At 44.6% G+C, this 23,660-nt stretch overlaps 1 protein-coding gene and 1 long non-coding RNA gene across 3 annotated transcripts; both read right to left on the bottom strand.

Annotated features, from left to right (window-relative positions):
• On the bottom strand, positions 35 to 6,664 carry LOC110436372 (casein kinase II subunit beta-1-like). Of its 2 annotated transcripts, none has more exons than XM_021463346.1 (5): positions 6,191 to 6,664; positions 4,698 to 4,913; positions 2,003 to 2,112; positions 1,757 to 1,922; positions 35 to 1,134 (listed from the first exon to the last, which is right to left on the bottom strand). In XM_021463346.1, the coding sequence occupies exons 1-5, from the start codon at positions 6,393 to 6,395 to the stop codon at positions 998 to 1,000; spliced, it is 834 nt and encodes a 277-aa protein (XP_021319021.1). In that variant the 5' UTR covers positions 6,396 to 6,664; the 3' UTR covers positions 35 to 997. The 2 variants fall into 2 exon arrangements, with proteins under 2 accessions (XP_021319021.1, XP_021319020.1); XM_021463345.1 differs by having other exon boundaries at positions 4,698 to 4,916; positions 6,191 to 6,661.
• On the bottom strand, positions 16,414 to 18,183 carry LOC110436162. Its single transcript, XR_002453876.1, has 3 exons — positions 18,035 to 18,183; positions 17,579 to 17,943; positions 16,414 to 16,526 (listed from the first exon to the last, which is right to left on the bottom strand). It is a non-coding gene; the product is annotated as an uncharacterized LOC110436162 (long non-coding RNA).

Raw genomic sequence — 23,660 nt, forward strand, 5'->3', positions numbered from 1 at the left:
TAGGAAGCAGGATGCCTAGTGTTGCTTTTTTTTAAAATTTCCTAGTGTTGCTTTTGGTAGGTTGTTGGGATCCTAACCTTAGAAAAGAAAGGTAAGGTTAGATGAGATTTTGCTGGTCTTTTGTTTTCCTTGTTTTACCACTACTGTTGCAGAACTTGTTGAATTTCCTGCCAAGTCTGTTGGCTGTCTTTAAAATCTGCCTCATGTTTGGTTTCGTGCTTCATTGATGATTTGTGCCGTTGGTGTTGTGTGTTGCTTTCTCCCATGTCTGATACCTCTGGTGTCTGCTTCGAAGATGATGTCTTGATCGACTCGGCCCACTGGGAAAAAAACATCTGAGGGTCCTTTTAGAATACAGGTGTAAAAAAATCACAGGAATCGGTCCATTTTCATAGAAAAAAAAAACAAAACTGAAAAAGGGAGGCTACCTTATCCGCACATAGTTTCACAATGCCACTTTGAAGATGGGCTTCAAAAAAAATTGCACCCTTATACAGTCTTATAGACAGATTGAATAGCATGCCATCATCATATTTGACAATCTTAAGTAAGAAAGGCGCACGATGACAATCAGAGCAAAGAAATATGAGCCGTGTATAGTTATTGATGCAACTATCACAGCAGCGGTAGAATAATAGAACAGGCGGCAACGACATCACACGCGTTGCCCTTTTTAACTTTGAAATTAAAATACAGTAACTTTTCTTTTTCAAAAAATATGGATGGTTTTTTGAAAAAAAAAACACATATATTAAACCATTAGAACCACGGTACATAAGATCGTGAAAAAATATGGAATAATTGACTAGGCTAAACAAACCACAAGCATCAAATCAGAATATCAGGCAACCAGACTAGGGAGGTCAGCCGGGGGTCAGGTGTATTCCGATGACGTGTCGTGTGAACACTGCAGGGATCATGGACACACATAAACCAGCAGATCACAAAGAGCTATCGAACGCAGATGAACCTTTTACACGTTCAACCTTCAAATTTGTCATGGCTTATGAATTTTGAACCCAAATACCCTGGGAACGTATTGCTGCAACGGCTTCTGGGGCTTCACATGCGGGTATGTCATCAGGAACAAGTGGGGGAATGTTGTCCCAAAGTAAGTCCCGTCGATGTCGATGTCTACATGACAAGTCAAGGGTAGGGGCACAATGGCCTATGTTCCAAAGCATGAATCACAATTCTTACAACGCTACAGAAGAAAAACAAACATTTTTTTTCCTGTCAGCTCAAACACAATTCTTACAATGTATTATGGCATTTCATATTTCCCTCAAAAAAATATATATGCCATTTCGATTGTTCACAACTTTTGCATCCATGTTATACAGTGTTCTGAACCATAGTAAAAGTTTTTGGGATGAATTAGATTGATGTACAAGTAAAACATTGACTAACAAGAGTAAGTTTAGCATGCCAGAGGCTCAGAGCAATGTGGAATCTTGAATGTATGTTCTTTCCTAAAAAATTGCACATGGACCCAACAATATTTGCTTTAATGAAGTGAATAGTATTGCAGGCTATCAGTTTGGGTATCCTATAAAAGAAAACATTCTAGGCATCTAGCCAAGTGCTGCAAAGTGGAAGCCACGAGTAAATGAAGTGTAATTGCACAGCCCTAAGCTCGGAGCATGTCAGCAGCTTGCTAAGTCAATTATCTATTGACATAGAGATCACATGATGGTAAATATTTTCAGCAACTAATAGAGTATGACAGCAAACTTAAACAGAAATGAAAGGATACTGCTTAGATGTTTGGATCTTGGAGTGTAGATGTCTTCACATCTAGGGCAGTAAATCTTCACCATACTCGAACGAGGAACATCTGATTGCCCAACAGGAAGACATGGTTGGCCGCTGCAATTCACTCGAGGGCATCTACCGAAATCAACGTTCTTGTACTTATCCAGCTGCACAAACATCAAATGTTATAATATACAAATTCATAAAAAAATAATATATCCATCAGAAACAATTTGAGAAAGTTTACCATTGCCGACAACCCTTTACTTGTAATAATATACCGAACATGAATCAATCCATAGAGCATCTCAGCAGCTGATTCAATGAGTTCATTTTGCTCTTCTGTGAACATATCACCTGTGTAATTGTACAAGCCTTATTGGAAAAGGTGTTGATACAATAATTTAGCTTCCTTTTAGCAATATAGTGCAGACTATAGACACACTATTCCAATATCCTAGCTGACAGTTGGGGGTGCTTGGTTTGAGGAACCACCTCATCCTAGCTTAGAGCATCTCCAAGAGCCTTTCTAAATCTCACTCCCTAAATCATCATTTGGAGAGTCATTTGCATAAAAATCACTTTCTATATCTTTTCACTCTCCAAAAGTTTTAATCTCATGCGCACTCTAGAGAGTCATTCTTGTCTTCTATATTTGGCTAGCAAAAAATCCGGAATAGACAATGGCTATATTTGGATGACCAAGCTGTTGGAGGGTAATTTTTCATCAAAATCTCTATTCCTAGCATTTAGGAAGAATATAGAGTGTAATGTACGGGCGAACGTACACGCGGCGTCGCAGGGCACGCGATGTGCGCCGCGCGGCTGAGCGGGCAGCACGCCTGAGTCAGCAGGTGTCCACGTCAAGTGGCTAGGATTAGAAGGGAAAGAGTAATTGGTTGTTTCCTTTTTGTTACTTTCCATTGGCTGTCCTTAAGTTTAGGAAGAGTGGTTGGGCCTGAGGCCATATATCTCTGTAACCGCACATTGGGAGAATGAAGAAAGAATCATTCCATCTAATCTCCTGTCCCTTCTCTAAGCCACGAGCCTGGGGGCAAAACCCGGCGAGTGAGAGCGACGTGGGGGTATAACCCCGTCGTATTTACCACGGAGCGCGAGTACGAGCTCCGCAGTCGAGGTCCGGCATCCCTGCCGCATACCGCCCTTGACAGAGAGTCTCTTGGAGATGCTCTTACACTTGACTGGTGGTGCGACTCCATCCTTAGTGCTTATACTAATTAGAGTAAAATCCACTGGTGGTCCTCAAAACTTGCCCCGTAAACCATCAGGTCCATGAACTTGCAGATTGCATAAGCATATATACCTATACCTAAACTTACTAAACAATGTCATCTAGGTCTAAATCCCCTTAGAGACGCTGAGGCATACCATGCCACGCCGACCACAGTGATATGAAACGTGAGCTCCATCACATGCCTAGTAAGCTCCAACGGGGTCCATCACACATCAACGAGATCAGAGGTCCTGTAGGCAAAGGTGAACTCCATCGACAGTGATATGAAACGTGTGCTCCAACACATGCCTAGTTAGCTCCAACAGTGATATGAAAGTGGCTGCCCAGCAGCCATCACCGTGGCTTAGGGAGATCAGAGGTCCTGTGGGCAAAGGTGAACTCCACCAAGGGGTTTGCTTGTTGGTCAGTGGTGATATGGCATGGTTAGGTACTACCATAGTAGATGTCGAGAAGAATATGGGTCCACGCACTCATGGTGACCAGTGAGGGATGGAAATGGATCCCCTCCCTCTCGGAGCAGATCAGGCATGTGAATGAAGCACACACTTTTTTCACGAACAAGCCCATCTTGGCCTGTTTTTCATTAAGAGGGAAGAAGCACACACTTCTGTATCACAGTGGCATGCCACATTATTTATGTTTTAGCATCTTGTATGGGATTCAGACATAGATGGCACTGCTTATTTAGGGATGTGAATATGCAATATATAAGTTCATGGAACACTTATTAGTAAGTTTAGGATGGGTTTTTGCAATCTGCAAGTTCATGAACAAATTTGAGGCCCAGCAGTAGATTTTACTTGACTAACCATTACTACTCCCTCCATTCCAAATTTTAAGACGTTTTGGCCTTTTTAGATACGTAGTTTCTGCTATGCACTTAGATATACACTACATCTAGATACATAGCAAAAGCAATGTATCTAGAAAGCCAAACATCTTATAATTTGGAACGGATGGAGTAGGTTGCAAGGGATGAGGCGGTGACAGATCAGCCCAGTCCATTCCACAAAAAAAAAGTGAGAAGACAATGGACCACTCCATTCATCAAACCAAACTACCTCTTAATTCTAAATTGATAAATCGCAACAAAAAAGTTGATAAGTTTCATTCTAACATTTTTTCTATCGTGCAAAAAAAAAATAGAAGACATTATAATGCTTTACGCAAGTGTTAGGGGCTTGCTATTAGTGCTGCTTCTGTGGTTCAGCTACTCCTCTACACAAGTGTTGTTACATATGCACCTAGAATTTATGGTCAAATGTCATGCAGATGCAGGGACATACAGTGTTTGTGACTATATGACACCATATTACAGTTTCAATTATCTACATCTTATTTCATCCACTCAGTCGGGGTGTGAAACTAAATATACCCTAACTGAAAACAAGACAACTAGGAACGTAAATTGTTACCAAATATTAATAAGAGTGTCCTGTTCCTTAATTCCTTGTAGTGGGTCCAAGGATTGCAGAAGAGTTTGCATGAAATATATTGGTTCATTTAAAAGAACAATCTGGTCTCCAATCCCTAACAGTATGTTCCAGCATCTTGCACAACTTCATGCCACTTTATCAAATATAATAAAGCTAGCAAATCTGAGACTGGTTACAGCTGGTGAAAAAACAGTATGAGCCCTCCAACCATGTTCTATCTAAATTGAATGTTAAAAAGAGGAGGGGCATACCATGGGAAGATTCAACATCTAATATCAGATCAAGCGCATAGTCGTAATATGGAACTTGGTTGCTTAGCCCACACAGGTTGAAATCATCTTGTATGTACTCGTCATCAACCTCACAGAAAAACTCATTACCCCTTAAACTACAGAACCATGAAATCCACGAAGTATCTTCCCCATCAGAACCACTCACATCTGATTCTTCGCTGTCGGTTTCTGATTCTGCTGTAAAGCGATCAGCACACAAATTATGATTGACAAAGAAATATCAAGAACCACTAGAACATGAACTACAACACCTTTAGCTAAAGTAGATAAATAAAACATGTTGCAGAGCATACCATCACTAGCATTAAGCAATACGTAACGCTTTAACCCAGCACATGGAATGTATGGAGATAACGCTTGAACCCAACACATGGAATATATGGATAAATATCCCCGTAATTGACCATGCACATCTATAAGACATGAACCAAAATACATGGTTGTGAAATCTGGTCGTCTGATTCAACTAACCAGACAAAAACTTAAATTGCTGAATTGTTCTGGTGAGGCGATGTTCCTTATTCAAAACAGAAAAGTATATTTCAACTGTAAAAGGTTGACAAGAATTGTTGTTCATTGCAGAATAGTAGGCACTAAATTTCCACTGATCATACAACGGTTACTGGGAGATCTGTAAGCAAGCAAGTACCAAACTAGTTTAAGAAGTTTGCAATCAATTCATTTAATTTGCAGTTTGAATTTTGGAATTTTTCGTATTCAGTCTGTTTGGCCAATTTGAGTCAGATGTTGTTTCAACACACAACACTAGAGCTTTGCCTAGGCCTCTTTTCTCCTTTTGGTTGAACTAGTCTGTCCTCTAGCATTTCAGCATTGTCTCCGCAACGCTTTGGGCTCAATATGCATTTGTCTCAAGTCATAGCTACAACTACAAGCAACCACATATATAAGTGATCCTGCTGAATGACCCTGATCACCAAAAAGGTGCATAAAAAGTATGCATAAATTGACCTAACAAGCAAAGAAAGACAACTGACAAAATGTCACACCAAATGAGCACCAAACCTCCTTAAACATGCCACCACAGTTATCACGTTTTTACAACAACCATGCATTACATAAGTTGTGTTATGTTACTAACAATGGCAACATTTGGGTAACTTTGTAGAAGTACCTAGTTATTTCCTGTGCCCACCTAGAACTTCCTCATATGCATACAAGATCCACACAAAAAAACAGTCAAACAAACTAAGAAAGTTAAGCATATATGACTGAACAGCATTACACAGAAATCGTGAAAAAAAAAGGAAGCACCCATCAGCTGGTAAGCAATGTATGAGTGATCTAACAATTGTTCGTGTCATTATTTACGTTTCTACTGACAATTCTTTAACCGCATACAAATCCACCTCCAGCAGGCCTCAAAAATTTACTAATAGAGCAAATAAAGCAACCCACAAAATAATGAAAGCATAGTGGCAAGCAGCGCTCACCGTCAAAGAGCATGCTCTTGGAGATGGCGGTGGATCCGCCGCCGGAGCGAGACATCTCCGGCTGCTTGCCCCCGCCGATCCGCTCCTTCTCGCGGCCTCCGGAAAACCCCCATGACGTGGACGGAGACGATCTGTCCATCGGCTCGCCGATCCGCTTCCGGTCACCGGGGACCGCCGCCGCCGAGACGCCTCGGTCTCGGTGCATCTCCTCCCGGCCGACCTCTCCTCGTCCCCCTCCCGATCTTGCGGCGTTACAGCGGGATGGGAACGGGAAGCGGAGCTAGTGTTTGGAGAAGGAGGCGAGCGGTGACGGGATCGCGTGCCCTCGTGCCGAGGCCTCAACAGGACGACGCGACGACAAGGGGGCGGGGCGGCGAGGAAGAAGGGAGGAGTACGCGGGCGCTGACGTAATCACGGGCTGCTTTGGAGCGGCAGGCGGCTGTTGCCTTTGCCTCTTGCCTGCGTGGCTGCGTTGTTCGTGCTGTCTGTTCGAAAGGCCATTCACGAATTACTACAAGTGTACTTCAGTTTTGCTAAAAAGATCAATGTTAATAAAAACTATATATATACTCTTTCTATATAGGATTTAGACAGTCTCGATGCATAGTTTCATGGCACAGATACCAAGACTATAAACTAGTTAACCGAGACATAAGAGTTTCATGGGATGAAATTCCTCTCTCATCTGATGAAATTCCTTCATTTAATGACCCTGCCAAGTGCCAAGTCATCAATTATGCTTACGTGGCACCCTATTTAATGTGCATGACACTCTCATGAAACATGCATTGAGACTGGCATTAGAAGTCATTTAGTATAGCGGCATAGTCTCGAAAATACAAATTTGACCTCTTATTTTTATAAAAATATTTAAAAATAATGATATATGTATATTTTTATAAAAGTATTTTTCAAAAGAAAATTATTCATATATTTTTTACATTTATAAACTCAATAATTTAAAGGTTATAAATGATTTATATTTTCAATGTTTGACTCAAATCTTTTCGTGAGCGTGTCAACTTGACACGTGATTCATTAAGCAGAAAGGGAGAGTTGGGGTTACAACGGCCTTTGGCAAACCCGTAATTGCTAAAGACCGCTTTAACCTCAACCTGAGTCACAGTACACCAAACGAAAGGTTACAAAAGAGTAACAGCGGGAGCAGCGTTCGACGGATGAGCGAAAAGAGGGAAATGCCTGTAGCCGGCACGAAACCACAACCGCGCTTCCTCCAGCACGCTCAGCAGCGTCTCTTACGGGCTGGAAAACCTAGAATCAAAAGTTCTTGCGTTCCGCTCATTCCAGAGGATCCACCCGACGACGAAGACCACCGAGTCGAAGCCCTTCCTCTGCTCCTTCGGAACCAGCTTCCACGCGGCCAACCACCACGACCAGAAGCAGGTTCCGGGCTGCAGCGGAACATGACTGAGGTGAAGCCGGCCCAAGACGCTTTGCCAGACGCTCCGACTGAAGGAGCAGCCAATCAGAATGTGGTCGATCTCCTCAGCGTCGACACCGCAAAGGATACAGGTTGGCGATTGTTGCAGACCACGTCGATGACGTCTTGCCGCCGTCCAACACCTTTTGTGTAGCGCCAACCAGAAGAAGTGTTTTACCTTGGGCGGAGCAGCCACCTTCCATAGCTCCTTTGCTCCCAGGGGTCTGATGGCGCCAGCGAACAGCAAGTGGTAAGCAGAAGCCGAGGAGTAAGACATGTCCGCGGACCACTTCCAGCGCAAGACATCAGGCGAGTTGTCGGAAAAGTGAACACGCTGAATGACGTCCCAGAGCTGCAGGTATTCGGTGAGGATCAGCACACTGAAGGGTGGTGCGATGTGACGGACCCAAGTGTGATCGTGGATGGCTTCAGCTATTGTCGTTGCTCGACACCGGCGAGGCACCCTGGCCATGACGTGCGGGGCTACCTCCTGCACCGAGCGGCCGTCCGGCAGCCATCTGTCTAACCAGAAGATAGCCGTGTTCCCATCACCTAGTACAACGTCGGTGGCGGCAAGAAAGGTGGAGGCTAGCGTCTTGTTGTCCGGTGAAGGCAGCGGAACCCAAGGCAAGTAGGCTTGCATTCGGCGCTTCCATTCCCAACGGAGCTGTAGCGCTATCCCGAAACGTCGAAGATCAATTAGCCCAAGACCTCCAAGATCCTTCGGGCGGCAGGCCACAGTCCAGGCCACCCTGCATTTCCCCCCTGCGACTTGGTCCGTGCCGGACCAAAGGAAAGCCCGGCGCTTCTTGTCAATTTGCTGCACAGCCCAGGGAGACAAGCAAACTGCAATGGCAGTGTGCGTTGGGATGGCCGAGAGAGTGACTGCCGTAAGCGTTGCTCTCCCAGCAAGGTTTAGCAAGTTCTCTTTCCAAGCCGGGATTCTGTTAGCGACTGAATTTATGAGTGGGAGCTCTTTGGACCTGCTCAGCTTGTGGACAGAGAGAGGCACGCCCAGGTAGCGGCAAGGGAAGTGCGCTATCTGGCAGCCAAACCGAGACACAAAGAGCTGCAGTTGTTCTGTGGAGCACTGGATTGGAGTTGCTACACTCTTTTCCATGTTGGTGAAGAGTCCAGAAGCATGTCCAAAGATGCGTAGCATTTCCTTCATGACCTCCGCATCCCCTTGAACCGGGGCAAGGAAGACAACCAGATCATCAGCGTACAGGGAAGCCCGACAACCTGCTGCCTTTGATGGAAGTTGGCTGAGGTAACCATTCTGATCCGCAAAACGAATTAAGCCATTGAGGACCTCCATGACTAGCACGAACAACATAGGCGATAGGGGATCACCTTGTCTCAGGCCGCGGGCATGACAGATCCTGGAGCCTGGTTTCCCATTGAGGAGGATTTTAGTGCTTGCCGTGGAGAGCAAAGCCGAGATCTAGTTTCTCCAACGGCGACCGAACTCCATGAATTCCAGGATTTCCAGCAGAAAGGACCAGGACACCGTGTCGAAAGCCTTCGCAATCTCAACCTTTAAAAGAATGGACGATCGCTTGACGGAATGCAGATACCGACAAGCAAGCTGGACCGACCGAAAGTTGTCGTGGATGGAACGGCCTCGGATGAATGTGCTCTGATTTGGGCTTACCAGAGAGTTGAGGAACTTGGCAAGCCTGTTAGCGAGGCACTTGGCTACCAACTTGGAGAAGCTGTGAATTAGGCTAATAGGCCGATAATCTTTAATCACTTCCGACGTATCCTTCTTTCTTAAAAGAATCATGAAGGCCTCGTTCAGAAGGTTTAGGCTCCTGAAGTCCCTAGCCCAGAACGCGTTGAAGGCCCTAATGATGTCAGCCTTGATTATCGGCCACGCCGTTTTGTAAAAGATCCCAGTGAAACCATCTGGCCCCGGCGCTCTGTCCGACGGCATGCTTGCTATGGTTTCCCAGACTTCCTGCTCAGTGAACAAAACTTCTAGTTGGTCTAGCTCGATGGTTGGCAAGCCCAGACGGTGTAGCCCAATATTCCCCAAGCGTTAAAAAGGTTGGCCCAGAAGCGAATCGAAGTGAGAATGAAGGGCAGCTTCCAATTCTTCGTTCTGCACCAACACTGATTTGTCTACTCGGAGCCGTGAAATGGTGTTCTTGCGATTTCGATGACAGGCTTGCAGGTGAAAAAACCTCGTGTTTGCATCTCCCTCGGCGAGGTAGAGAAGCTTCGAACGTTGTCGGAGGATGGTCCTGTTGAGCGAGGTGAGCCCCAAGCACTTGAACTTTAGCTCGTTCCGAAGTATCTTCTCATGATCAGAAAGCAAACGGGATTCCTCCGTGACATCAAGCCCGAGGATCACCTCCCGGGCGATCGCGAGCTGCAGACGAATACTACCGATCCTTTGGGCACTCCAAGACTTGAGGGTTTTAGCAACGCTACGTAGCTTGAAGTCTAGAGCGCGGAAAGGATCGACGTGGTAGAGCGCTGCTGACCACCCAGCCTCTACCACCGCTTGGAAGTCTGGCAGTTTCGTCTAGAAAGACTCAAACCTGAACCGTCCTTTGGCCCACAGCAAGATATTGGTTTGCAGCAGCAACGGGCAGTGGTCGGAGCAGTCTGATGACAGAGCTTTGAGCAAATGATTCGGGTGCTGGGCGATCCAATCAGGAGATGCAAACACCCGATCAAGGCGTTCAAGAGTCGGATTGTCCCGCCAGTTGCTCCAGGTGAAACGGCGACCCTCCAAGTGCAACTCGTCAATGGCGACTCGATTGATGAAGGCTCTGAAACGGCGCATACCTCGACGGTCGAGGCGGCCGTTGCTCTTGTCTGCTTCCCTGTATATCATGTTAAAGTCTCCGCAAAGGAGCCACGCTTCAGGACAGGAAGCCCGGACCTGGATCAGGGAACTTAGAAACTGAACCTTTTCATCGTCATCCTGCGGGCCATACACTACCGTGATCCACCACGGCGCCGCCGCGGCATTGAGCAGCGTGGCCTTAGCGGTGACCGAGAACTGCTGAGCCGAGGCCTCCGAAAAGGCCCAGACATCAGTTCGCCACGCCAGGATGATTCCGCCCGAGAGACCCACCGAGGGGAGGAAGCAATAATCAAACAAGGGGCCTAACATTTCATTAACCAAAGTCGGCGTTACAACATCCATCTTGGTCTCCTGCAGACAGAGGATGGACACCCGCTCCTACAAGACGAACTCCCTGACCGAGTTTCTGCGTGCGCGTGCGTTCAAGCCGCGAACGTCCAAATCATGATATTTTCGTTTGTCATGGAATACTGTTGGTGCTGCTAAGATACGAACAGTCAGCACGCCTCATCGAACGCACACTGGACCCCAGAGAGGTCGAACTTCAGGAGCTCGTTGAGCGCTTCCCTCTTGGCCGAGTCCAGCGGCTCTTTGAACGCCGATTTGAAAGCCAGGACGACGTCATTCGGTGGTTGCGTTCGGGCCACGGCCGTCGGCTCCCATTTGGCAACGAGCATGCGCTGGGCCTGTAGCGTCGCATTCGGAGCACGCGAACCACATTTCGCTGCAATCCGGCCGCTGCGCCGGATTGAGACAGGAGACCTGCGCGTGCGGCGTCGGGGGAGCGCCTTGATTAGCGGACTTTTGAGGGGCGCGGAAACTTCCTTGGCGAACGCTGCAACCAGCCTGGACGGGCTCCCTGCAGGAGACGCACCCGGCGGTCCTGCTTCGTCAGAGGGCGCCTGGGCGTCGGCGATCAAGGAAGGCGCAAGGGCGTCGGAGTCCGAGGCGACCGAGGGAGGGGCCCAGGCAGTTTCCTGATGCCGCTCGTTTCCATATGAGTAGTAGTAGGGATAAGATTTGAGTCATCCTAGGTTTTGATCGCTCCCTCCTACTACTCATATGGCATTTGATGGTGATGCAATCAAAACCTAGGATGAATTTTTATGCCATGACCCCTCTTAATAGAACATCACCTTAACCCCTCCACCTTACGCCCATCTTCCACGATGACACTTGTAAAAAAATGTCTTGTTTAGTTATAAAATACTTGACGTTCTCTTCGTCCAATTCTTAAGCATCATCAGCATTGATTTTGTGCCCTTTCTAACTCACTGAAGGAGGTAGCCAATTTAGCACATCTAGCACGGCTTTACCCTGTCCACCTACATAAAAGAGTCAAGCACCCTGCTTGCCCTTGACATTGAAAGGGAAGCTATTTTTGTTGGTCAGGGCTAGATTGAGAGTATGTCTCAATCCTGTCCCAAAATAAGTACACATCGTACTTATCAAGGAGTCGAATTTTTATGAAGTTTATGTACTAAATATATATACAAAAGTACTAAAATTTATGACGTGGAATTTACTTTCATAACAAACATATTTGAAAATACACAAATTGATACTACTTTTTAGATATCTAGTTAAACTTAAAAGAATTTAACTTCCCAAGAAACAAGATATGCATTTATTGTAGAGATGGATGGAGTACCACCAAGTTCTCAAGATAAGTTGCAATAGATGTGCCACCTTACCACTATCAAGTCACTCAAGCCTAGTTTTGAAACTTCGAACCCCTCCGGATATTGGTCTTTTTTCTTCTTTCTCTGCAAAGAAAAATTCTTACATACCACTAACGATTTTCTTAGTTCTTTGCCTACCACTATTTTTCGGTGATCTATCATCGCTCTTGGAGTCTTAACTTTCTGGCCATTGCTGCCACTCTCGTTAAGTTTTATCCATTTTCAATTTGGGCCCATATAACATCATAGGTTTGATTGAATAGTCAAAAGTACCCTTGATCTTATCTATTTGTCTACCAAAAGTGTGGCGTGGGTGAGTCAACATTGGCAAGGGTGTCACACCCTGGCTTTTAAAATAAGACCAGAGTCGTCATATGTGTGCCCAGGAAGTCCACACATACAACAAACAATAAAAATATCAAAAACAATGTTATATATAGCGGAAAACATATTTATATTAACACTTACAAACATCAGAGTACGCAGAAACAGTAGCTAAACTTCTTAGGCTCCAATCGTCTCAGGGACGGTTGACTGGAGGCTCCGTACGCCAAGCACTTCTGATAGGCTTCTAGAAAACTCCATAGCATCTATGTCCTTCTTCTGAGTAGCACTTTACTACACACTGGGGGTGTGGGGGGAAATAGCAAGGGTGAGTTCAGGTCGAACTCAGCAAGTACATGCGGAAAGTATAATGACATGCAAGGCTTAATCAAAGGAAAAGCTGACACTGTTTAACTGCAGGTGAGCTTTTAAGTTGGTACACTTTTATTACAATTCTTTTATTAAAACAACCTATTAATAAATATGAGTGAAGCATCCCAACCCTTAATTAGATGAAAGTATATTAACAATTTTATTAATCATCATTATAATTATTACCGAGGTAGCAACCTCAGATACTAACTCGGGGTAGCAACCCCATTAAGGTCATGGGATAGCAATCCCAATTTAGAACACAGGATAGCAATCCTGCCAACACGGAATAGCCATTCCGCCAAAGCACGAGGTTGAAAGGTCCTTGTTTGGTTTTGGTAATTGAATGACAACTTAGGTGGACTAATAGTGTTTATGTGAGATACATAGGAGATTAGTCCACAGGTGATGATGTGATGATGGAGGAGCTCATTGCACATGAGACATGACATGGAGTCATGTGACCAAGGTGGAGAACATCAAGATGAGGCTTGGCTCGATGGACCGGTTGCAAGAGTGAAGCGCAAGTCGGAGGCTTTGAAGCGAGGGACCGCGTGTGACGGTGAAGCTTGAGCAAGACTTGGCGCCGATGGACCGAGGCAATGGTGAAGAGCAAGTGAGGTCAAGATCGATGAACCAATACGGTCACGTGATGATATGAAGTGGATCATATCATTTGGTGTTTGATTGGTGCATGTGTTGCATCAACATTGGAGGAGTTGGAATGGAAAGCGCAAGGCAAAGGTATAACCTAGGGCTTTTCCATTTCACCGGTCATAGGTGTGTAGAGAAGTTTATGACCGGATTTAGGATAGATGGCCGTACTATCAAGAGGGGCAAACTTGTTTGCATATCGGTCATCTAGTGCCACTTGAGCGATCTAACTTTGCATACGTGTTAGGATCGAGTGGCGTGGCAAGTTTGAGAGGCTAACTCCTTTGGGAAAATGTTTATGAAAATGCTAACACACTTGCACTTGGTGGTGTACACTTGGTGGTGTTGGCACATTTGCAAAGGAGGTTGTGTTCCTAGGGTTGAGAGAGGTGTGGGTTTCTCTCTCCCTCCCGCCGAGCTTGCGAGGCGGGATTCGGCGCTTTTGAGAAAATTAAGTGCATATTTTCTATTGCGCCGGTGGGAATTTTTGGAGAAGTCGCGGGAGTGTTTCTCGCTGAGAAAAACACTCACCGGACACTCTGCGCGGAGGCACCGGACGCTGGCCTATAGCGTCCGGTGTGCTGTCGGGTGCAGCAGAGTGCACCGGACGCACCGGAGTGAGTCCGGTGTGCGGGCGGTTTGGCGACCCTCTCTGCGCATGAGTCCGGTGAGCACCGGACGCTCAGCGTGCGTCCGGTGACCCTGCGAGTTTGCGGAGCTCCCTGCGCACGGGTCCGGTGTGCACCGGACGCGTCCGGTGTGACGCAGTAGAGCGTCCGGTGGTGCTGTGTAGGCGCACGTGCGCAGTAGCCGTTGGCGGCAACGGTCGAGTTCAAATGGCTAGTGACACGTGGCTGACGCCTGAGCATCGGACGCTGGGGGTTGAGCGTCCGGTGGCTCCCTGTGAGCGTCCGGTGCCCACGTGTTTCGCCCAGTGAAGGGGCAACGGCTAGTTTAGCCCTTGGGGCTATAAATAGAAGTGTTGGCCGGCCTTGGCTGGTGCTGAGCACCCTTGGTACTTAGTGTCCATGCTTGGGGAGTACTAGGAAAGCCTCTAACTCACTTGTGCTTGCAAGAGTGCGAATCAATAGCGAGTGAGTGATTCTAGTGCGTTGCATTGAGAGATTGCATCGAGTGGCACTAGGTGTTCGTGTTGCAAGCCGGTGGTGCTTGTTACTCTTGGAGGTTGCCACCTCCTAGACGGCTTGGTGGTTTGTGACTCCGTCGAAGCACGCAAGGAGATTGTGCAGTGCTCCGGAGAAGAGATTGTGAGGGGTACGGTGCTCACCCCGCGGGGATCGCGAAGAGCAACTCTAGTTGAGCGAGACGTGAAGAGCGATAAGTGGTCCGGCCGGGTCAAGTGCTAGAGCTTGTGGTAAGCACTCCACGTGGGAGAGTGTGACTTGCGGGTCACCACTAGCAAGAGGACCGGCGGCAACCATGGAGCTTGTCTCAACGGGGACGTAGCTTGGTAGCAACCAAGTGAACCTCGGGAGAAAATCATCGTGTCAACTTTGTTCTTTCCGTTGGTTTGCAAGTCCCTAACACAAGCTTGTTCTTACATTCATATAATTGTGCTTGTGTAGTTGTTCTTGTAATTAGTTAGCTTGTGTAGCTTGCTAGTTATCTTCTTGCTTGTGTGGCTAGAAGTAGTTCCCCTTGCGTGACTAATTTGGTTTGTGTAACCTTGTTAGTCACATTGCTTAGTTTGTAGCTAAGTATGTTGCACTCTCTAATTTGGCATTAGTTGCCTTGTTATTGAGCTTGCAAGTGAGCTTAGGCTTTGTGCGCTTTGCCTCACTAGTTTGTGTAGGAGCTCCCCCGGTTTGCAAAGTACTAGTGGCATAGATTTGTGTGACCTTGCTCCTAGAATTGATTAGGTGAGATCTTGCTAAGGTAGCACCTTGCTTGCTTGTTTAGGATCTTTTCAAGGTGCTAGAGAACTTAGATAGAGGGGTGTTAGTCTTGGCTAGACCGATAGTTTTAATTCCGCATTTGTTTCGGTTAGCCGTTGCGTTAAGTTTTAGAAAGAACTATTCACCCCCCCCCTCTAGTCCGCCATCTCGACCCTTCAGAGGTAGCAACCTCAACCAAGTTTCGCCTCCAAGTATCCAGTGAATCCAATTTGCTCATCAAGTGAGGGTCTGGGCCGCTCGTGACCGTGAGCACGGCTGATATATCAGTTTTACACTCTGCAGAGGTGTGCACTTTCACTCCAAGTCGTGATTCCCATTCGCCCGGGGTCGCGACTCCCCAAAACACTACCAAGGTGAGCAGGCAGGGTCTCACTACGAGACCTTTCACAAGGTCCAACTAATAGGATGCCACTCGTAAGTTTTGGCCGGGGCGCTCGGCAGTCGATACCCATAGTCATGGCATACCGATCAACCGACAACTTAATATTCATTACCTAAGTTACTTCCTCACGCCTACCCGAAAAGTAACACCCTACTAGGGGAGGTCCTGCTAATTAGTCAAGCCAGAGCCATATAGCTTGGAGCTGCACTGTAAGTCCCAGGGGGCCGCTCCATGACTAAGTCCTTACGGAGAGCAGAGACGGGTACGCCCGACAACCGAGCCAACCAACAATACCCGCTCCTCCTTTTCTCAACAAACCAATGATGCTCGCAAGCACCGCAACATCTCCATCACCAAAGTGACCATTGTTCATCATTTAAACATTAATCATCATTGAAGAATTCATTAGGCAAGATTATTACTTTTATTATCATATAGATTAGATGAGTAGAGCAGCTAAGCATAACTACTGTTTACTATTCTACCCATGTATAAAACCTAGGAGTAGAAGGAATATAGTAGAAGACTAGTCAGGTCCTTAGGGTTTGCAGTATTAAGACACATGCAATGGAAGTAAATGTATTTAAAGTTCATAGGTACAATATGATCAAAGGGTGCATGCACTTGCCTTTATTCCCAGTGTATATCTGCTCAGAATTCTTTGGCTTCTTTCTTCTGATATCTATTTTCTGCTTTGACTGTCGGTCCTTAGCTCCTGATTTTCACTGTTGACGAACCACGCTTCTTCTACTCGTAGCAACCAAGCATCACAAACAGACAAACAACAATCACGACTAAGAACAAGCATCAATCAAAAGAAAAGCTTTGAAGAGAAGAGCGCAATAAACGACACGACTTATTGCTACGATCGTGACAACGCAAGAACGATTGAGAACGGAGCTATCGTTAAGCGAACACGACTATCAAGGCTTACAACATAACAGAGAAGACAAACAATACGCTGGTCGTATTTTTATTAGATGAAATGTGGTGATAGATATTTAAGAGAAATATCATAAAATAGAATTAAACAAATTATAATTGTAAAAGACGAAGTATAGTTCTAGTTATATTCTATTTATAAATAAAAAAGGTATATATATATCATTTAAGTCATTTAAACATTTATGATTTAGGAAGCATAAAGCAAGTGAGAGCAACTAATCGAATCATGATATGCTTCCATTTATACTAAACAAGTTATAATTAATAAAGAATCCTTTAGATTGATATTAATAATGTTAGCATTTATTTATTTATAAAAGATCTAAATTATGAACATAAGTTACTTTTAATCAAAAAGACATTAAACAAATTAATTATATACTTTATGTTTAACTAAAATAATTATAATTATTAAATATTTAAGTTAACGTTAATCAAGTTAATATTTGATTTTAAAAAGACCAAAGTGTAAACGTAGATTATTATTATTATTATTTTAACTAATTAAAAAGGACACTCAATAAACATTAAATAATTAATTATGCATATAAAGAGATATGGAAAACGGTGTCGCTAACCATGTTGCTTACGTCACCACGGTCGCAAAGCTATAAAAAATAAAATTACAACTTTAGGTTGGTTTCAATTATAAAGCTATTAAATAAATATTAAATAAATTGCTTTTAAGTTAATATATTTGGAAATGAGTTACATGATAAACGTTTACGCTAGTGGTAGAGCGCATTGACACGAATCTAACGCGACTGGAACGACTCCAATCAGAATTAATAAAACAACTTAATGGTGGAAATTAACAACTGTATGGCAAAACTGTAAATAACATCATCTTCTACCTTGCGTTCCCCTTGTTCACGTATGCATCTATGGCTGTCCGTTGCTGCTCTCGTCGAGGGGCTTGTGCAGGGGCACAGAGGCCTCGGGCGTGGGGCCTTGGCCTGCTGTCCGGCCAGATGGAGGGCTCGCACGCACCCAAGCTGGGCCACGCGCCCTCGCCCGCGGTGCTAGGCCACGCACGGCCGGTGCGTGAGCACAGCGTGTTGCTGCTCTCGGCCTGCAGCCACGCGTAGGGCCAGGCGACGTAGGTTGCGCGGAGAGGTGGCTAGCAGAGAGGAGGCACGAGGCTTGGCGCCGCTGGCCTGAAGGGTAACGTGGCCGACCGATGGAGATGATGAACGGGCTCGTCCATGGATGACCTCGCCTGAAAAGAGAAGAATAAATTAGGGAAACGATGAACGAGCACTTAATCGTGAAAATAAGGGCGTGCCGGTGTAGAGGAGATCGAGACGAACCTCGGAGCGGTAACGGTTTCTACAGAGGACGCCGGAGTTGGCCGGAAAAGCTCGCCGAACTTTCACCGGAAAAGTTCGCCGGGAACGAGATCCGAAACTTCGGCGATCGATCTACGGAGCTACGAGCGGCGGCTCGGAAAAAGGGTCGTACTTCTGAAATCAGCGCGTCGAGGGCTACGCCGGCATATATATAGGTCTAGGGTTTGGAAAAGTTTCGGAATTTCTTAATTTCGGGATTTTAAATAAATCATTTTCAGTTCCAAAATAATTCCAGAAAAAGCTGAAATCATTTTAAATCCCTGAAAAATATTTCCAAAATTCTAAAAAATTAAAGGAAAACTTTTAGAGATATAATGAGAGTTGATCAATCGAAATAAAGTTTTTGGTGTCTATAAAAAGAATTTTAGAGCATATAAAAATAGATTTTGTTTTAGGAAAAATGGGAAAAAGCTCGAAAAAGTCTAGAAAATTATTGGAAATGATCGAACGGAATCTAAACGTGTTTTAAAAATATTAGCACACACAAAAACAACAACTCAAGTAATATACAAGCATCACATCAATAAAAGCCCGTCTAATTAATTCCAAAACATTTGAAAAGCACCATTTTTCTTTGATAAAAATATATAAAAATCTAAACTATTGTTAGAAAATTTTATCCATATATTAAAAATCGTTTATTTTATTTAGTATTTTATAATAACAACCCAAAATTAAAATTTTGGGGTGTTATAAAGGGCCAACAAATGAAGAGGAGTAGTGGAAGGATGGATGCATTGCCCCCATGTCATTTATAGTCACACACTTGATTGTTCGGTGAGGACTAGGTTTCCATTACAGATGTTCATGTTATGTGCTCATAATTTGATTTGTAAGATGGATGTTAATACTAGTTCTTTTACAAACAAAAAATAGATTGTTTGGACACGTAAAGCGTTAGAGAGGATCGTAAATGATTTTGCTTTTGAGGATTCAAAACTGACAATTTTTAAGGATTTTGTTGAATAAATTACGAGGATGATTATGAGTTAGGATGGCATTGAGGACAATTCTAAACCCGTTCACTCCCTCTATGAATCAAGAAAGGATACCCCAATCTCTACTCAAAATCTCGCGCCATCCTCACCGTCGCCCTGCACCCACCATCACCCTCGTCCTCTGCCCTTACTCCTCACATACTATGTCATCACTAGAGAAATGCCTCTCGACCACAACCACAGGGACGAGATGGGAACTGGGTCAGCAACACCAACCTTGGTCATGTCGTGCACCCCACTGGCGAGTGTGGCATCAGTGAAGATCCTAAAGCAGGTGGCATGGTGAATTGGTGAGGCTTGGGTTCGTGTCGAGAACCATTAGGGGAGCATGGCACTGTCGAGCACATTTGTTCGCTGTCGGATCCTGTACGACATGTCGACCATCTTCTATGATGTCATGGGCCGTGAGCATGTTTATTCGGTGTTCGCTCTTGAACCTAATGCGGCATACCAGCCATCTTTGTGATGCCGCTAGCATTGTTATTGATGGGCCATATGGAGCAAGCGAGGAAGGTAATGGGGAGCGGGTTAGCACAAATTTTTTTCTCCTCTTGAAGCAGCGTGAGGGGAACCAAATTGACTGGGACATTCACATCCACAAGCTGATTAAAATTTTCTATAAACGATTTTAATTGTGCAAACACTCTCACCTCCTAAGGCTAGTCTCAATACATGTTTCATAAAAATGTCATGCACATTAAATAAGATGCCACATAAGTAAAATTGCTAACTTAACAGAGTCATTAAATGAAAGGGTTTCATCAGATGAGGGTGTCCGCAATGGTGTTCAAATCACTAGCTATTTAATCTCAGGAAATAATGTTATTGACTCTCAATGACAATTTGCAAATAGCTAGCTTAGGAAGTCGCTAGCTATTAGGAAGTCGCTAGCTATTGTGAAGATTATTGTGAGAGAGTTATTTCTAGAAGATCGTGGTAGATTAGTGAAGCGCCCCTGGTAAACCAGGAACTCAAATGTGATACAATACTAGTCCCAGAAGGCTAGTAACACATTTATTACATCAGATAAGTTTCAGCGCAGTGTTGGGTATTTTAAACGCAAACAGAAAAATCCGCAAGCGCACGGATACCGATGTAGCCTTCACCCGGGAGTATTCCAGAGTATCGATTTTCCACAGGGAACGTGAGTGTACTAATTAAGATCCAAGATCGCCCAAGAATAACTATATAATTGTTTTTGGTGGGAAGAGAGGAAGTTTCCTGAGAGTTCTCTAGTTGATCTAAGAATCGAGAATTACTTCAAGATTATCTATATCGGGACATCAGAGCACTAACCACAGAAAGAGATGAGAAGGGGGCTAGGAAGGTCTGACTACGGTCCTACAAACACCGATCCGAACGTGGTGGAATACGTCGACCGTTAGGGCTGTCACTACCCTAAGGCTACCACAACAATCCGCAAGATTGGGTGCAATTCCAGGTAATTGCAAGACTAAACACCACGTCTAATCTATTAATTACTACTCTAGCGTTATAAAGACTAGAGCACTTGATGCAAGCGAGAATCCAATAAATAACTTGAATGTAAATAAAAGTAATTAGAGAACTCAGGAGTTATGAGTTGAAGAACCTGGAGAACGATGAAGAACGAACCAGATGCTGCAAAAGTACAATGTTGAGGAAGATCCGACAGATCCGGCTCCTCCTCCGCTCTCCTCTTCTCTCTCCCTATTTTCTAGATTACAACTAGAACTAACTAGAACTAGAACTAGAGGAACTAGAACTAGAACTAGATGAACTAGAACTAGATCTAGATGAACTAGAGGTAGAACTAGAAGAACTAGAGGGATCCTCTCTACTTGGATGAAGAATTGAAACCCTAACTTTGATTCTGTAGAAGAGGTATGATCTCCAGGGGCCAGGGGGGTCTGGTTTTATAGTCCCTTCAAGTGAATCTGGGCCGTCGGATCAAACCGACATTGATCGTGTGGTTTTCCTTGAAGTATTAGGTCGGTGGAGCATTATCCCGAAAGAGAGTCCTGATTGGACTCTGGCTGAGGGCGGGCGCCCTGTCCCTGTGTCCTCTCGGCCTCCGCTTCGGTCCCGTGGCTTCTGGAGTCTTCTAGATGATAGAAAATTACGGGGCACGTTAATATCTCTATGTAAACCCGACGTGTGGGCCTTTCCTCCATATTTCCTGATAACCCCCTGCGGAAATAGACAAACACCAAAACTCGTGGAATTCTGTCAAATAAAACCCTAAGTCTAGGTGTTGGTTGCATTTGGATCCTTTTCCATGATTAGTTGATGGTTAAATGTGAGCATTAAGGACCGTCAACACGCAGTAGTCTCGATAAGCGTGGACAATGAAGGCACGCTATAATAACAAGACACCAAAATACAACATAGGTCCAAAGGACCCAGAAACAAACGATATCACAACCGAACATCTGACAAGTCCCTATGCCACAGGCTTAGTTGGGTGCAGACACGACCTTACTCGAACGCCACTTCGGGATCGAAGTCCGGATCTTCCTCTGTTTAATAAAGCAAGGGTGAGTACAAAGTACTCAGCAAATCCAACCTTACCTTACGGAAGGGGATAACAATATATATGCATATGGATAAATCAAGGATGAAGCTTAGTTTTATTTGCATAAAGCTATCTTTTTACACATGCAAGGTTTCATTCCACAAATATTGTTGTAAAAGACCTCTTTTTCACATATGATAGTATTTCTGAAAATGGGGGTTTGCTCACAATTTTAAGTGTTGTTGAACCCTTGTTCCCACAACACAATGACAGTCAACCATTTATTTCCAAAATCACACTCACTCTCATGTTTTCACTCATCCCAACCCATCTAGTTGTTGAAACCAAACCATAACCCGTCTGAGACCGCGGACACGACTATCCAGATAGATTTACACTCTGCAGAGGTTGTACACTTTTCCCACAAGTAGGATACCATAACTTACACCGTCGTGCAAGCACAGATCCATCAAAATCATTACCCTCCATAGCTAAGTAATGGCGCTCACCACGGGAACACTAAGGCCACATCTCATGATACCACAATAATTCACAAAGCTCTTTTCATATATTTCCACAATTTCACATACATCACTTAGTGCCCCGTTGCACACCTGCCTCCAGGTGATTTCCATACTAACTAAAGGGATTTAGACTAAGTCTTTCCCATGCAAGGCGAGTGGTTGTACGGTAAATGAGTTAGGCAAGATGAATCATCAACTTAGTCCTTAATCGAGACAAGGCGGATATCTTCACGCTTAACCCCGCAAGGTATAAGCCACAACACCAGGGCATCCCCAAAAGAGATCTCATCCGCCCCATATCCATAGTAATCACATCTATAACTTGTTCATTAACCCTTTCTCAATACCCACAATTTATTTTCACCACTCACACCTTTTACTTTTAAAATCATTATATTTGAAAAATATAGCGATGAGTATCCAAGATAAGTAACAAGTCCTGAGCATACTAAATAATAATATTTCTGTTATAGCATATTATTTGTTTCTAGGTTTGAACAAGACAATTACCGGGTAATATCAATTCAAGGATGGCTGTTCAACAGGTTTTAACTAAGCAGCGAAAATACTTCGTACATATATTGTATATGCAATATTTAAAACGGCTTCTACGGGTTGTGTTTAAAAATAGGATCAATATGCATCAAAGGGGATCGGTTGGACTTGCCTCCGTCGGCGTCCTCGGCAAACTCCTGCTGACAGTCCGGGTCCTCGGCGTCAAACTCGCGGTACTCGTCTCCAACGTTCTCGTTTTCAGGCTCGTTCACTCCGTCAGCTAAAATACGCGACGACCGACACAGACAACAAGCACAGATAAATAATCACATAAATTCAAATAAGCTCTAAAAATCATGAAATTAATATAGGAGGTAGATCATGATTTTAGATGAATTTAGGAAAAAGAATTATTAAAATCAGAGTTAGCATGTGGGAAATGGCCGGAATTTAATCATGCGAAAAAAGCTAACGATGATTAAGAAATGGATGCTTCACGTGGGCATTTGCTTGGCTGGTAGTGCATGCATGCATGTACTATTTGGTGGAGTTAATGCTTATGGCCACGCATGCATGTGAAGTGATAAATTAGCAGGGATCATTAGAGCTTTTGTGTATGTCATGGTTTAGTTTGTGGAGTTCTTGGCAGTGAATCGGTACAGACAAATACAAAGAGAAATACAGAAAAATACTATAGAAAGACAGAGAAGAGCAAGGAGATGCTCATGAGCTGCTCACATCGTCCTGCGACGACAGTCGAGCTCGGCTTGTGCGTATGGCCGTATACGGTATACGCGAAGTGAGAGCGAGTGAGCGAGTGAGTGAACGTGCTTCTCGGGTGGTGAGAGTGAGCACCCGAGGCTGGCTTTTTATAGGCCAAAGCGCTCAGCTGCGTGCCATTACAAATGCTACTGTAGCGCATGGTCGGTGTCTAATTTGCATGCACGATGCATGCAAATGGACGGTGCCTAATCACCATGTTCTTGCATGCAGGTGCATGCAAATGGTCGGTGCATGCTTGTCATGCATTCATGCATGCATGCATGAGATATATTCGTGTGTGTGCACTGCTGTGT

The sequence above is a fragment of the Sorghum bicolor genome, chromosome 6 (assembly GCF_000003195.3).
Source record: "Sorghum bicolor cultivar BTx623 chromosome 6, Sorghum_bicolor_NCBIv3, whole genome shotgun sequence".
Classification (NCBI taxonomy): Eukaryota; Viridiplantae; Streptophyta; class Magnoliopsida; order Poales; family Poaceae; genus Sorghum; species Sorghum bicolor.

Bases quoted from the DNA above. Each gene is read 5' to 3' on its own strand.
- LOC110436372 (XM_021463345.1), bottom strand. From the start codon at position 6,395: ATGCACCGAGACCGAGGCGTCTCGGCGGCGGCGGTCCCCGGTGACCGG. The intron at 1,923-2,002 runs GTAAACTTTCTC...ATGTTTGTGCAG, and splicing joins GTAAAGGGTTGTCGGCAATG to CTGGATAAGTACAAGAACGT. The intron at 1,135-1,756 runs GTATCCTTTCAT...CTTGTCATGTAG, and splicing joins AAGATCCAAACATCTAAGCA to ACATCGACATCGACGGGACT.